At 47.9% G+C, this 15,832-nt stretch overlaps 1 protein-coding gene across 1 annotated transcript in view; it reads right to left on the reverse strand.

Annotated features, from left to right (window-relative positions):
- LOC140403311 (adhesion G protein-coupled receptor E1-like) overlaps positions 1–15,832 on the reverse strand; it is a 331,002-nt gene that overhangs the window by 125,171 nt on the left and 189,999 nt on the right. The window contains exon 9 of the mRNA XM_072491155.1: positions 2,068–2,214. Within this exon, the coding sequence (XP_072347256.1) occupies positions 2,068–2,214 (147 nt within the window). The remainder of the gene's footprint in view (positions 1–2,067; positions 2,215–15,832) is intronic.

Below are 15,832 nucleotides of genomic sequence, written 5' to 3' on the forward strand. Positions count from 1 at the left end.
GTGCTACCCTCCACAAGTATTGAATTTTTCTCCAACTATGGCCTGAAGTTTACGTTTCGACGTCCGGCACAAGCAAAATGACATTGGGCGTACATCTCAATGCCATTGCACACGCGTGTAATATTGAGGACGGCAGGCACTTACAGGAGTTGCAGCCACACCCACCGACAATTAAAGGCTAATGGAGTCCATTAAAAGGTCTTTTAACACAGGTTTTACTTTGCCCGTGCGATTTAGCGCTCGTCGTACGGGCAAAAAAAGGCAGCCGGGCGTTAATGTTTTGAACAATTTGTCTCCCGAGGGTGGGATAAAAGACCCTCGGAGCAGAAGGACTCCTATTTTATTTGTGATTTTGCTGCTGTCATATTTGAGAGTTTTGTCAGATTTCCTTTTGATTGTGCTTGCTGTCAAAACTGGTTCACTTACAAATCGGTGTCAAAGTTCCAACAAAATAGATCAGTCGGTCCAAACTGTGTGGAACATGGACTTTTACAAAAGATATTGGCCTCCTAAATCCATGGCCATTTGGCACAATGCGACTGTAATTATATGGGGAGGGAGTGAGCATTGTTGATCTGAGGGTAGGGGCTCTATGAACGTCAGGCCCCCTCCCCCCCCCCACATGACCCATGCCTTCAGGATGACCCAACATACAAATACTGCAAATTTGTCATTGGAAGTGTCCCGACTGACCCAGCAGTAGATGTAGAATATGACAGGATCTCTGCAGTGTTAAAAAGAGTTTTTAAGAAAGTGTTCCCCTACAAAAGGTGACAACCGCACTTTGTTTGCAGCCCATGGCACCCCCTTCCTCACTTTGCAACCACCCCCCACCCACGGCCATTAACCCCAGCAGTGTCACCTGAGCTGGGCAGTTCAGACCCACTGCAAAAGCAGGTAGACAACATGCACCCGTGCTGGCATGGGTGTCCACCACGTTGGAGCATTCTGCTCTCTGGAATTCAGTAGGTTATGGGTTCAAGCCCCACTTCAGAGAATTGAGCGTGTAGGCCTCCAGACCCAGCACAGTGCTGAGAGAGTGCTGCACTGTCTGTGGTGCCAGTGCTCAAGCGTGATATGAACCCGAGACCGCATCTACCCTCTCAGATGGATGTAAAAAGTTCAAATTGCCGTCTATGGGAGCTTGCTGTGTGCAAATTGGCTGGCTGCCACATTCTCCACATTATATCAGTTGCCATAGTTCAAAAAGCAGGAGGTGTCCTGCGATACCCTGAAGTTATGAAAGCTGCTGGAGAAATGCTTGTTCATTACTTTTTATTACTTTACTGTTGTAAGTAGATGAAGGAAACCTCCCATCCCCGAAACGCTTTACCCCCTCCCCCCACACACAGCCTCAATGCTGCCACAAAGTTTAGTTGAATAAGTGGCAGATGCTGGACCAAACGTGTAGATTTTCAAAGCATATTTCACAGTGAAGATATACAAATGTACATTGAGTCTGTGAAAGTTTTAGACAAGATCAGTTAATTTCCGAAAAGCCAGAGTATTACCACCACAACTTAACCCCATGTTGAAAGCCTCATCTGTTTTTCCACTGGAAGTTAAGTGGAGTTACCAAAGTCCATTGGACCCATTGCCTGACCTGTTCCCGCCCCCGCCCACAATGGCAGGCCAACCAAAAGATGTGTTTCATGTTGGTCGGACCTTAGTTGGTCACCCAGAAAGAAATGGCGTTGAGAGTGCGGTCTTGTACGGGAGAGGGTTCTATATCCCTGTGCACACGCCAAGTGTGAAATTCAGGCCTACGCTGTTCTGGCACAGACAGCTAATATACAGAAAGGGGAATCTCATAAATGATAATCTGATACAAGGTGAACAATGTTGGGAAGTTCAGTTCAGAACAAAGAATGAACAACCACAGCACGATTACTCTGGGATTCATCACAGTGTGAAGGTCAAGTCTTCTCTCCACAAATGTTACCAGACCTGCTGAGCTCTGCCAGCATTTTCTGTTTTTATTCCTTGCAAAGAAAAGATTTATCAGCATCGAAAGTGAAAAACAAATAAAAGTTTTAGATGTTTCCACTCCAGCAGAATAGTCTTTACCTCGGCATCGGGTCTTTGTTTTATCGGTAAAGGTACGTTCCCCGGTGGTTGACACAAATCCATCATCGCAGGTGCATTCAAAACCTCCAAACATGTTGGTGCATGTTGCATTCAAACCACATGGGTTTGTCTCACACTCGTTGATATCTGGAACAAAAATCAATTTATTAATCCGAGACACGAATATTGCTGAAAGGAGGCATGCTGCCAAAGCTTATCATCTTGCACTCATCAGGACTAACCCAACGGTGCCAAATTTCAAATGATCACAACAATTTATACGGCAGAGGAACAGAAATGCTGATTGGTTGGCAAGTTGAATTTGATTGGCCGAGGCATTGTCATGGACAAGACGAAGGGGAACTGCAAACTCCCCAAGCTTCTGAGGTCATTCTGAGAACTCTGAATCCTGTGATGCACTGCTCTTGCTTCTGCCTAAAGAGAGATTCTGGTGACATTTACCTCTCTGCGCCAGAGCTTAATTTTTGGAGATGTCAAAGTCAGAATGTTAAACCCCATTCCGCACCATAAAGAGCAGGTATTTTGCTGAGAAGAGATACAGATATATTCCTTTTTTTAATGTTCATTCATGTCATATGGGCATCGCTGACAAGGCCCAAACTTATTATCCATCTCTAATTGCCTTTGAGAAGGTGGTGGTGAGCCGCCTTCTTGAACCGCTGCAGTCCATAGGGTGTAGGTACACCCACAGTGCTGTTAGTGAGGAAGATCCAGGATTTTGACTCAGCCACAGTGAAGAAACAGCATTCCATGTCAGGAGCCTTTGAGTCTCTGCAGTCAGCTTGTAGAGGGTGCACATGGTTGTCACCGTGCATCGGTGGTGGAGGAAGTGAATGTTTGTGGGTGGGGTGCCAATCAAGCGGGCTGCATTGTTCTAGATGATGCCAAGCCACTTGTGTTTTGTTGGAGCTGCGCTCATCCAGGGAAGTGGGCAGTATTCCATAACATTCCTGACCTGTTCAGCTCTTTTGTTCCTGATTGAACCAAGGCTGTAATGAAATCAGCAGCTGAGAGACCCTGACAGAACCCAAACTGAGCATTAGTCAGCAGGCTATTGGTAAGCAAGTGTACTTGATGGCACAGGTGATGACCTCTTCCATCATCACTTTATTGATGATTGATAGTAGATTGATGTGATTGGCTGGGTTGGACTTGTCCTGGTTTTTTGTGTGTAAGACATACCCGGGCAATTTTCCAGTGTTGTAGCAGTACTGGAACATCTTGGCCAGGGGCGCCGCAATATCTGGAACACAAGTCTTCATTAATATTACGTCAATATTGTCAGGGCCCATAGCCTTTGCAGTATCCAGTGCCTTCAGCCGTTTCTTGATATCAGGTGGGGTGAATCAATTGGCTGAAAACCGGCATATATGATGCTGGGGACTTCCGGAAGGGCTGGAGATAGATCTCCACTTGGCATTTTTGGCTGAAGTGTGGGCTCCTCCATCATTGAGGATGAGAATGTTTATGGAGCCTCCACGTCCAGTGAGTCATTTAATTGTCCACCACCATTCATAACTGGATATGACAGGACTGCAGAGCTGAGATCTGCTCCATTGGTTGTGGGATCGCTTATCTCTGTCTATCTCATGCTGTTTCTGTTGTTTGAGATGCAATTAGTCTTCTGCTGTAGCTTCACCAGGTCGACACATCATTTTTAGGTCTGCCTGTTGCTGCTCCTGGCATGCCCTCCTGCACCCTGCATTGAAGCAATGTTGAGCCACTCACTTTGTGGTACTGGTCGATTGGGGGATATGTTGGGCCATGAGTTTACTGTTCGGAACAAGATAAAGATTTAAATTTAAGTTACTTTTTGAAAGATTTTGTGTGGTGAATCCTGGATTTGGTTTCATTCTTGCGGTTCTGTGAAATGAAGCCAAGAAGTCTAAGCCCTGTTTGTACACATGCATTTTAAAAAATATATGTTTTTCTTAAAGTTTTTTGATTTTAACAAATAACACAATGACTCCTCAAGATTTCACAGCACAGTATGAATGCCTCAACAAACAAAATACACAAAACAACAGGAAACAACACAATTGGTTCAGCTTAATTACTAAACCTGGTGCCTCCACATGTATCAATGGATACACTCGAGAATGGATTATAGGAGGATAAGTAAGATGGCGCACGCCTTCCCACGTAGTGAGTGCATACATGGCCCACGAGATTTTAGGATACGATCTTTGTGCCATGTTCTGGCGAGCACCAGAACACATTTCCCCCAGCTCCAGTCGGACCAGAGGCACCAATAACACATTATGATGCTGCCAGACCAGCTGAGATTATCCTGTATTTCCTGTTTTTGTGACACATTCTGATGCCCCTTTCTCGGATAAAAGACCTCGGATAAAGTACCTTTGCAGGAACCAGTCGATTCTTTAACCCCAAGATAATAAAGACAAAAAACACATAAACCATTTGCGAAGTCACTGAGAGGATATTTTACATATAACCACCAGACGTAACATAACCCAAACATCCGCCCAGTGCAGGGTGATCATCATTACGCACATTTATCGAGAGAAGAGAAGCAAATATTCACAAAGTTACTACGGATAGTAATTATTGTGGTCAACGTCTCCCAACACACTAACACTGACAGAATAAAGAAATACTACCGAGGGCAGAGGCTTCAAAAAGGAGGGCAATCCAGAAATCACTGTATAAGACCACTTGGGAGGAGGCCGGTTCTATCCCCCACCCAGCCTCCCCTCAATCTGAAGGAGGACTCCCAACAATGCCGATCCATAGCATTCAGACTCTCACTCAGACCCTGCAGCTCACAGGCTACTACCTCCCCAGTAGAATCCTATCTTGAGAGGAAGGGCAGACCAGGTGTCGAAGTTATTGCAAGACATACACGGGAGTACTCTTTGATTAATCTTTATTGACTTGTGCACAAGGAGAGCAACATCATTGGGGCTCACTGCATTGCTCTGACTGAGTCCAGCGAAGCAGAAACATTTATAGCTTAGTTCATCAATAGAATTACAGTTGCAGTCTAATCCGTCATTTGCATGTCACACACCAATAATATCACAGTAAAACCTTCACTTTTGGCCAATGAAAGGACAGTAATTCTTGCCAATAGAAGACAGGGCATACTGACCAATAGAAGACCAAGGTCTTTCAATCTTTCTTTTGTGTAATCATCTCCCCTTTGCCCTTGGAGGTTACGGTAGTTTACAGAAAAGCGCAATCCTGAAAAGGCTACCTCCATCGTCCTGTCTCCACAGACTTATGTCATTCACTCAGGGACATGATATTCTAGATTCCACACTAACTCATGCCCTTCGCCAAAGAACAGGATATTATGGATTCCACACAGGCGCCCCCAAAACAGGACAACACAGGAAAGGGAAACTCACTCCACCACCCAGCCCACCCTCTGCCCAACCCAGGTAAACACAGAGACTCCTGACCTAACTTACCTGATCAAGTGACTACTGCCACCAGTCAAGCGGCCAAGAGGATATGGAAGGAGACAAGTCAAACAAGGATTAACTGACCCAACTAGGCGCGCACCACCACACATTTTCCCCAACTCCAACAACTCCAGAGACCACAAAGAAGGATCACAAGGAACCCAATCTTCTCTAGGATACATTATCTGTCCATCCAGGGAGCTTGGAAAGGCCAAAGACATGACAGGATTATCGAGTGTTAAGTAATGGGTTAAGAGACATTCCAATTAGTTGTCTCATTTATGTTAAGCATCCAAATATTGACACTGATATGTAAACGGGCTTCAGGTGGCCCTTGTGTCAGGTGATATGATGTTAGAGTTTTGTGCAAAGTCTGTTGAAGGAAATTAAAGGTGGATTGTGGAAAAGCAGCAGAACCGTTGACTCTTTATACAACAGCAGCTAAATGTCTAACATTGAGCAGCATTCAGATCCCTCCAGAGTTTCATCAAGTGCCTGCTCCACCACCACACCGCCCCAAGCCCAGACAGCAAGAAACCCAGGCTCCGGTGGGAGGCGGCGACCCGACATGTCGAACCGCTTCCAACGCCTCTCAACGAGCATTGTGGGCAAGACAGCGTAAGACCAGTGGTCGGGTCTCCAACTTGACGATGGGATACAACTTTCAAATGTGGCCATGAAGACTGGATACGCAAACTCTCCCTGTCCAGTCCCATCTCCCTGGATCGACCCGGATAATTGACATTCCATACAACAGGATTTCCAAGGACTGAAGGCGAGGCCTCAACAAAGAGACTGCCCTATTGAGCAATTCTCTCAAGGACATTTCATATGTCATCAAAGTGAGCACTAACAACCTGGGGCAAGGAACCAACACCATTGTCCACAAAATCATCGGCCCAATCACCAACAAAACCGCAAGCTGGACCAAAACCCGGCCACCTCCAACTGCCTCAATCAAACAAGGATTTTGAGATTTAACTCGGCTCATCACAAAATCTAGCCAGGGTCTTACAGGAACAGGGCACAGGACATATACACCAGAGAGAAATAATTATGGGATGTGCATCAGCATTAAAAAAAAAAAAGGTGTATAACGAGTAGCGCCAGAGTTCGTGAAAATGCAGCTACTCTAAACTCACACCGTGACCCCCTGACGAATGCATTTTCAATGAGATTTTACGAATTGAAGATTTGTGTTTCCAAGGGCGGTTAAACAAAACACAATGTAGGGAAAACAAATTGTGCCATTGCTTAGCTATAGGGAGTAAGAGAGCGACTGACAGATATACGAGGTGACCCAGAAGGAATACACCAGTCCACAGAAAGTGCCAGAGCGGGTAGGATGTGAAAGGAACAGAGAGCAAGTCCAAGAAGAACGTCCCAAAATTATGGAATGGACAAGGAAGGCCCGAAGATGGCAGATACGTCAAGGAACAAGGTGAGAGTTTGAATACAGGTCCTGTCCAGTGAAGTTAAAGAAGGGGGCAGAGAAGAAGGCTCCAAATTAATGAGCGAAAGCTGCAGGAAGCAGACTGAAGGTAAAAGCCAGAAGATCTGAGAAGACAACAAAATGCTGGTGACACCTTACTGTGCGCTTCTGAGGTAGTGATTGTTTCCTTGGCACAGCTGAGTATTTGAGAACGTGCACGGAAGGCGAAGTTTAAATATACGGGGCAATCCATTGGAGTGGAGGATCGGAAGGAGAGATAGGGGGCTGGATTCTCTGCTGTCGCGGCTCTCCATTGCGCCGGGCGCCTGGGGATTTCCCGACGTCATGGGGCTGCTCACAATGGGGAAACCCCATTGGCCGGCTGGTGAGACGGAGAATCCCAAGGGTGCGCCGCACCAGATAGAGAATCCCTTGCAGGAACTCTGGAGGTGGATTCATGTGGAAGACGTCCGAAAGAAAGTCATTTGGGAGAAGATTCCAAGGCGATTTTTCTGAGAGTGGAGATTGAAAATCCTGATGTGAAAGAAATTTCTGTGAGACTAGTTGGCTTCCAGTGAGATGAGCACTTGAGGAGAGTTGGTGAGGGGCCCTTAGAGTCTGCACTGGGAGGATTCCATCACTTAGGTTTAGAGTGTGATGTGTCCGACCACAGATCACATATTGGTTTATACGGACTGCGTGCTTGCTGAGAACATTAGAGTATAAGTTAGATTTTGTACTTACCTGATCGAAATCTGTCCCATTTAGCACAGTGGGAGCACCACACATCATGGAGGGCATCCTCAATATGAAGACGAAACTTCATCTCTATAAGGAATGTGTGTTGGTCACTCCGACCGATGCCGTCATGGACAGACGCATCTGTGGCAGATATTTGTTGAGGATGAGATCAAGTATGTTTTTCCCTCTTGTTGGTCCCCTCACCACCTGCCTCAGACTCAGTTTATATCCTTTACCAGCCAGCCAGCCAGTTCGGTCAGTACTGTTGCTACTGAGCCACTCGTGGTGATGGGCATTGAAGTCCCGCACCCAGAGTACATTCTTTCCCCTTGCCACCCTCAGTGCTTTCCCCAAGTTGTATTCAACATGGAGGAGTACTGATTAATCAGCTGGTGGTGGGGGTGTGGGGCATGGGGGTGAGGTGATGGTACGCAGTACATTGTAAACATCAAGCGGTTTCCTTGCTCATGTCCGGCCTGATACCAGCAAAATTCATGGGGCCCAGAGTCAATGTTGAGGAGTGTAACTTGCACTGTCACCAAAGGTTTTGCACTGAGTGCTGAATTTGGTGCTTTTTGAGTGCTATAGTAAGAGTTTGGTGACCGAGGGAGTATAAGGCTTCATTTTTATCTAAAGTTTAGTCTTTCTTTTATTTAGTTAATTAACTTAAAAGTTGCTGTTTGGTTTAGAAGAAGGTGAATTTTCAATAAGCTTTAAACAGGCTTCTACTTGTAGGCACTTGCAGCTGGAGCTTGTTAATTAGTTAATTGGATTAGGCCAGTTTTCAGAGGCTAGATTCACAGTATAAAAGTGATCCCCTACAGTGCAGACTTTGTTTGCGCTGAGTGCTGAATTTGGTGCATTTGAGTGCGATAGTGAGAGTTTGGTGAGGAGGGAGTAAGGTGCTCCTTTCATTTTGTTTCCGACATTTCCGCAAAGAGTGCGAAGAGAGCCAGGAGTTTACAGAAAGTGAAGCTGACTGGGAGCAGGGTCGGAGGGCGGAGATCTAGTTAGTCCACAGGGCAGCTATATTCTGTCAGGTAAGAGGGGATGGAGGCTAGGCCAGTTACATGCTCCTCCTGTAGGATGTAGGTGGTGAGGGATACCACCGGTGTCCCCACTGACTATACCTGCGGGAAGTGCACCCAACTTCAGCTCCTCAAAGACCGTGTTAGGGAACTGGAGCTGAAGCTGGATGAACTTCGGATCATCCGGGAGGCAGAGGGGGTGATTGAGAAGAGTTACAAGGAGGTAACCACACCCAAGGTACAGGACAAGAATAGCTGGGTTACAGTCAGGGGGAAAAAAACAAACAAACAGGTAGACAGTGCAGGGATCCCTCGTGGCCGTTCCCCTTCAAAACAAGTATACCGTTTTGGATGCTGTTGGGGGGGGGATGACCTACCGGGGGAAGGCCCTAGCGGCCAGGTCTCTGGCACAGAGTCTGGCTCTGGGTCTCAGAAGGGAAGGGGGGAGAATAGAAAAGCAATAGTTGTAGGAGATTCAATGGTTAGGGGAATAGATAGGAGATTCTGTGGTCGCGAGCGAGACTCCCGGAAGGTATGTTGCCTCCCGGGTGCCAGGGCCAGGGATGTCTCGGATCGTGTCTTCAGGATCCTTAAGGGGGAGGGTGAGCAGCCAGAAGTCGTGGTGCACATTGGTACCAACGACATAGGTAGGAAAGGGGTGTGGAGGTAATAAACAAGTTTAGGGAGTTAGGCTGGAAGTTAAAAGCCAGGACAGACAGAGTTGTCATCTCTGGTTTGTTGCTGGTGCCACGTGATAGCGAGGCTAGGAATAGGGAGAGAGTGCAGTTGAACACGTGGCTGCAGGAATGGTGTAGGAGGGAGGGCTTCAGGTATTTGGATAATTGGAGCGCATTCTGGGGAAGGTGGGACCTGTACAAGCAGGACGGGTTGCATCTGAACCAGAGGGGCACCAATATCCTGGGAGGGAGGTTTTCTAGTACTCTTCGGGAGGGTTTAAACTAATTTGGCAGGGGAATGGGAACCGGATTTGTAGTCCAGCAACTAAGGTAGCCGATATTCAGGATGCCAAAGCGTGTAATGAGGCAGTGGGGAAGGGAACACTGACAAAGGGAGAGTACTTGCAGGCACGGAGATGGGTTGAAGTGTGTATACTTCAACGCAAGAAGCATCAGGAATAAGGTGGGTGAACTTAAGGCATGGATCGGTACTTGGGACTACGATGTGGTGGCCATCACGGAAACTTGGATAGAAGAGGGGCAGAAATGGTTGTTGGAGGTCCCTGGTTATAGATGTTTCAATAAGATTAGGGAGGGTGGTAAAAGAGGTGGGGGGGGGGGGGGTGACATTATTAATTAGAGATGGTATAACAGCTGCAGAAAGGCAGTTCGAGGAGTATCACCCTATTGAGGTAGTATGGGTTGAAGTCAGAAATAGTAAAGGAGCAGTCACCTTGTTAGGAGTTTTCTATAGGCCCCCCAATAGTAGCAGAGATGTGGAGGAACAGATTGGGAAACAGATTTTGGAAAGGTGCAGAAGTCATAGGGTAGTAGTCATGGGCGACTTTAACTTCCCAAATATTGAGTGGAAACTCTTTAGATCAAATAGTTTGGATGGGGTGGTGTTTGTGCAGTGTGTCCAGGAAGCTTTTCTAACACAGTATGTAGATTGTCCGACCAGAGGAGGGGCAATATTGGATTTAGTACTGGGTAATGAGCCAGGGCAAGTGATAGATTTGTTAGTGGGGGAGCATTTTGGAGATAGTGACCACAATTCTGTGACTTTCACTTTAGTAATGGAGAGGGATAGGTACGTGCAACAGGGCAAGGTTTACAATTGGGGGAAGGGTAAATACGATGTTGTCAGACAAGAATTGAAGTGCATAAGTTGGGAACATAGGCTGGCAGGGAAGGACACAAGTGAAATGTGGAACTTGTTCAAGGAACAGGTGCTACGTGTCCTTGATATGTATGTCCCTGTCAGGCAGGGAAGAGATGGTCGAGTGAGGGAACCATGGTTGACAAGAGAGGTTGAATGTCTTGTTAAGAGGAAAAAGGTGACTTATGTAAGGCTGAGGAAACAAGGTTCAGACAGGGCATTGGAGGGAACTGAAGAAAGGGATTAGGAGAGCTAAGAGAGGGCATGAACAATCTTTGGCGGGTAGGATCAAGGAAAACCCCAAGGCCTTTTACACATATGTGAGAAATATGAGAATGACTAGAGCGAGGGTAGGTCCGATCAAGGACAGTAGCGGGAGATTGTGTATTGAGTCTGAAGAGATAGGAGAGGTCTTGAACGAGTACTTTTCTTCTGTATTTACAAATGAGAGGGGCGATATTGTTGGAGAGGACAGTGTGAAACAGATTGGTAAGCTCGAGGAAATACTTGTTAGGAAGGAAGATGTGTTGGGCATTTTGAAAAACTTGAGGATAGACAAGTCCCCCGGGCCTGACGGGATATATCCAAGGATTCTATGGGAAGCAAGAGATGAAATTGCAGAGCCGTTGGCAATGATCTTTTCGCCCCCACTGTCAACAGGGGTGGTACCAGGGGATTGGAGAGTGGCGAATGTCATGCCCCTGTTCAAAAAAGGGACTAGGGATAACCCTGGAAATTACAGGCCAGTTAGTCTTACTTCGGTGGTAGGCAAAGTAATGGAAAGGGTACTGAAGGATAGAATTTCTGAGCATCTGGAAAGACACTGCTTGATTAGGGATAGTCAGCACGGATTTGTGAGGGGTAGGTCTTGCCTTCCAAATCTTATTGAATTCTTTGAGGAGGTGACCAAGCATGTGGATGAAGGTAAAGCAGTGGATGTAGTGTACATGGATTTTAGTAAGGCATTTGATAAAGTTCCCCATGGTAGGCTTATGCAGAAAGTAAGGAGGCATGGGATAGTGGGAAATTTGGCCAGTTGGATAACGAACTGGCTAACCGATAGAAGTGAGAGAGTGGTGGTGGATGGCAAATATTCAGCCTGGATCCCAGTTACCAGTGGCGTACCGCAGGGATCAGTTCTGGGTCCTCTGCTGTTTGTGATTTTCATTAATGACTTGGATGAGGGAGTTGAAGGGTGGGTCAGTAAATTTGCAGACGATACGAAGATTGGTGGAGTTGTGGATAGTAAGGAGGGCTGTTGTCGGCTGCAAAGAGACATGGATAGGATGCAGAGCTGGGCTGAGAAGTGGCAGATGGAGTTTAACCCTGAAAAGTGTGAGGTTGTCCATTTTGGAAGGACAAATATGAATGCGGAATACAGGGTTAATGGTAGAGTTCTTGGCAATGTGGAGGAGCAGAGAGATCTTGGGGTCTATGTTCATACATCTTTGAAAGTTGCCACTCAAGTGGATAGAGCTGTGAAGAAGGCCTATGGTGTGCTCGCGTTCATTAACAGAGGGATTGAATTTAAGAGCCGTGAGGTGATGATGCAGCTGTACAAAACTTTGGTAAGGCCACATTTGGAGTACTGTGTACAGTTCTGGTCGCCTCATTTTAGGAAGGATGTGGAAGCTTTGGAAAAGTTGCAAAGAAGATTTACCAGGATGTTGCCTGGAATGGAGAGTAGGTCTTACGAGGAAAGGTTGAGGGTGCTAGGCCTTTTCTCATTAGAACGGAGAAGGATGAGGGGCGACTTGATAGAGGTTTATAAGATGATCAGGGGAATAGATAGAGTAGACAGTCAGAGACTTTTTCCCCGGGTGGAACAAACCATTACAAGGGGACATAAATTTAAGGTGAAAGGTGGAAGATATAGGAGGGATATCAGAGGTAGGTTCTTTACCCAGAGAGTAGTGGGGGCATGGAATGCACTGCCTGTGGAAGTAGTTGAGTCGGAAACATTAGGGACCTTCAAGCAGCTATTGGATAGGTACATGGATTACAGTAAAATGATAGTGTAGATTTATTTGTTCTCAAGGGCAGCACGGTAGCATTGTGGATAGCACAATGCTTCACAGCTCCAGGGTCCCAGGTTCGATTCCGGCTTGGGTCACTGTCTGTGCGGAGTCTGCACGCCCTCCCCGTGTCTGCGTGGGTTTCCTCCGGGTGCTCCGGTTTCCTCTCACAGTCCAAAGATGTGCGGGTTAGGTGAATTGGCCAATGATAAATTGCCCTTAATGTCCAAATTGCCCTTGGTGTTGGGTGGAAGTGTTGAGTTTGGGTAGGGTGCTCTTTCCAAGAGCCGGTGCAGACTCAAAGGGCCGAATGGCCTCCTTCTGCACTGTAAATTCAATGATAATCTATGATTAATCTAGGACAAAGGTTCGGCACAACATCGTGGGCCGAAGGGCCTGTTCTGTGCTGTATTTTTCTATGTTCTATGTAACTCTGCTGGGTCTGGACTGTGGGTGGGACAAGACATACCCATGGATGGTCATGTTGGTGTCTTCGTATGATTTCTTGTCCTGTGGAAAATTATGTCAGGCTGTTGCTTTGGTGAGCGGGGCGGGTAAGTGGAGCTGAGTCCACAAAAAGATCAGCCATGATCTTATTAAATGACGGAGCAGGCTCGATAGGCCAGATGGCTTACTCCTGTTCCTAGTTCCTATGTTCTTATGTTCTTTGCTAGTCTCTGAAACAGCACAAGCCCCCAGATGTTAGTCTGGAGGAATTTGCATGGTGTACAGGCCCCCCCCCCCCCCCCCCCCCCCCCCCGCCCACCCCCCCCGACAGGACAAGAAAGTGCGGCCGTGACCTGTCCAATCTTGGCTCCTGCACCAAGTTCACAGTTTCCACCCTCTATTAATTTGTGTGAGTCTAGGTTGGGGATGGCCCCACACACTTTCTTTACAAACCTTACATCATCCCAGTTGGGACCATACACACTTACCAGCGTCACCAGCCTCCCCTCCAATGTCCCTGTCACTACCATATACCTACCTCCCTGGTCCGCAAACCACTTTCTTTATCTGGAACCGTACACATTTGCTTACCAGGACCATTACCCCTCCAACCCTGCCGTCAAATCGCGAGTGAAACACCTGGCTAACCCAGCCCTTCCTGAGCTTCATTTTCAATAGGTCCTTCACCCTATAATGAGTCTCCTTGCAGCATCGCCACAATGGCCTTCAAACTTTTCAGATGCCAGCACCCTTGACTGGGCCTCTCAGTCCCCCTCACGTTCACACGTAAACTATCCTAACTGGGGGCTTCTCACCCACCCACCCTTCCTATCCACCATAATCAAGACTCCGGGCCCTGCCTGACTCGCCCCTATCCATTATTAACATTGAATCCCCTCCCAGAATCCCCCCCTGCACTTCCTCTCGAAAAACCCTCACCCAGTATCAGTCCCCCCCCCCCCCCCCCCCCCCCCCCCCCCACTATATTGAGTTCTATAAAAAGTTCTCTGGGATATTGGGGACCGGTGCTGTTGAAGGTGTTTAACGAGGCCAGGGAAAGAGGGGGTTCTGCCCCAGATCACGATTTTGCTTATCCTGAAACCGGACAAGGACCCGGAGCTATGTGGGTCTTACAGGCCGATTTCCCTGTTGAATGTGGACGTCAAACTGTTGGCCAAAATGTTGTCCTCCAGGATTGAGGACTGTGTACCGGACGTTATTGTGGAGGATCAGACGGGGTTCGTTAAGGGCAGACAGCTGGTGGCCAATGATAAGAAGGCTGTTAAACGTGATCATGATGTCCCCGGAGAGTAGGGAGGTGGAGGTAGTGGTTGCGATGGATGCTGGAGAAAGCTTTTGACCGGGTTGAGTGGGATTACTTTTGTGAGGTTTTGGAGCAGTTCAGATTTGGGAGGGTCTTTATTGACTGGGTCAGGTTTCTGTATCAGGCCCCTGTGGCAAGTGTACGGACGAACAGGACGACTTTATACCATTTTAGACTGCACCGGGGGACGAGACAGGGATGCCCCCTCTCCCCACTGCTGTTTGTGCTGGCTGGCAATTGCTCAGAGCAGCTGGCAATTGCTCGGAGGGCCTCGAGGGGTTGGAAGGAACTGGTCCGGTGGGGTGGAGCACAGAGTCTCGCTGTATGCGGACGACCTGCTTTTGTATGTTTCGGATCCAATGGAGGGGGTGGAAGAAGTTATGGGAATTTTAGGGGAATTCGGGCCGGTTTTCGGGGTATAAGCTTAATATGGGGAAGAGCAAGATGTTTGTGATCCAGGAGAGGGGTCAGGAGAGGCGACTGGGGAACTGCCATTTAGAGTGGTAGGGGGACAGTTTCAGGTACCTGGGTATCCAAGTGGCAAGGGATTGGGACCGGCTACATAAATTGAACTTGGCCCGGTTGGTGGATCAGACGAAGGAGGATTTTCCGGGATGGGATGCGCTGTTTTTATCTCTGGTGGGCAGAGTTTCAAATGGTGAAAATGACGGTCCTCCCGAGATTCCTATTCGTTTTCCAATGACTCCCCATTTTCTTTTTTAAGCGGGGTCAATAAAGTTATTGTGTGGCTTCGTATGGGGGGGGCAAGTCCCCCGCGAGTGAGGAGGGTAATGCTGGAGCGGAGTCGGGGAGCGGGCGGGTGCTGGCGCTGCTGAATTTTAGCAATTATTACTGGTGCGGCTAATATAGCCATGGTTAGGAAATGGCTGGTTGGGGGGGGGCGGGGGTCGGCATGGATGCGTATGGAGGCGGCTTCATGTAAGGGGCACAAGCCTGGGGGCGTTGGTAACTGCGCCTCTGCCATTCCCGCCGGCGCGGAACTCCACCAGTCCAGTGGTAGTGGCGGCCCTGAGAGTCTGGGGGCAGTGGAGGAGACATGTGGGAACAGAGGGGGCATCGGTATGGTCCCCGATCTGCGATAATCACCGGTTTGCCCCGGGGAGGATGGACGGGGGGGTTCCAAATTTGGCGGAGAGCGGGGATTGAGAAGATGGGGGGACTTGTTTATAGGGGGGAGCTTTCCGAGGATGAGGGTGCTGGAGAAGATGTTTGCATTGGCGGGGGGAAACGACTTTCGATATCTGCAGGTGCGGGACTTTCTGCGGAGGCAGGTACCAACCTTCCCACTCCTGCCGCTAAGGGGGATTCAGGATAGGGTGGTTTCTAGAGGATGTATAGGAGAGTGGAGCGTTTCGGACATATATAAAGAGCTTATGGGATCGGAGGAGATGGACAGCGAGGAGCTGAAGAAAAAGTGGGAGGAGGAGCTGGGGAGAGAGATAGAGGAGGGCCTTAGGGCGGACGCGTTGAGT

This window comes from Scyliorhinus torazame, chromosome 27 (assembly GCF_047496885.1).
Source record: "Scyliorhinus torazame isolate Kashiwa2021f chromosome 27, sScyTor2.1, whole genome shotgun sequence".
NCBI classification, from domain to species: Eukaryota; Metazoa; Chordata; class Chondrichthyes; order Carcharhiniformes; family Scyliorhinidae; genus Scyliorhinus; species Scyliorhinus torazame.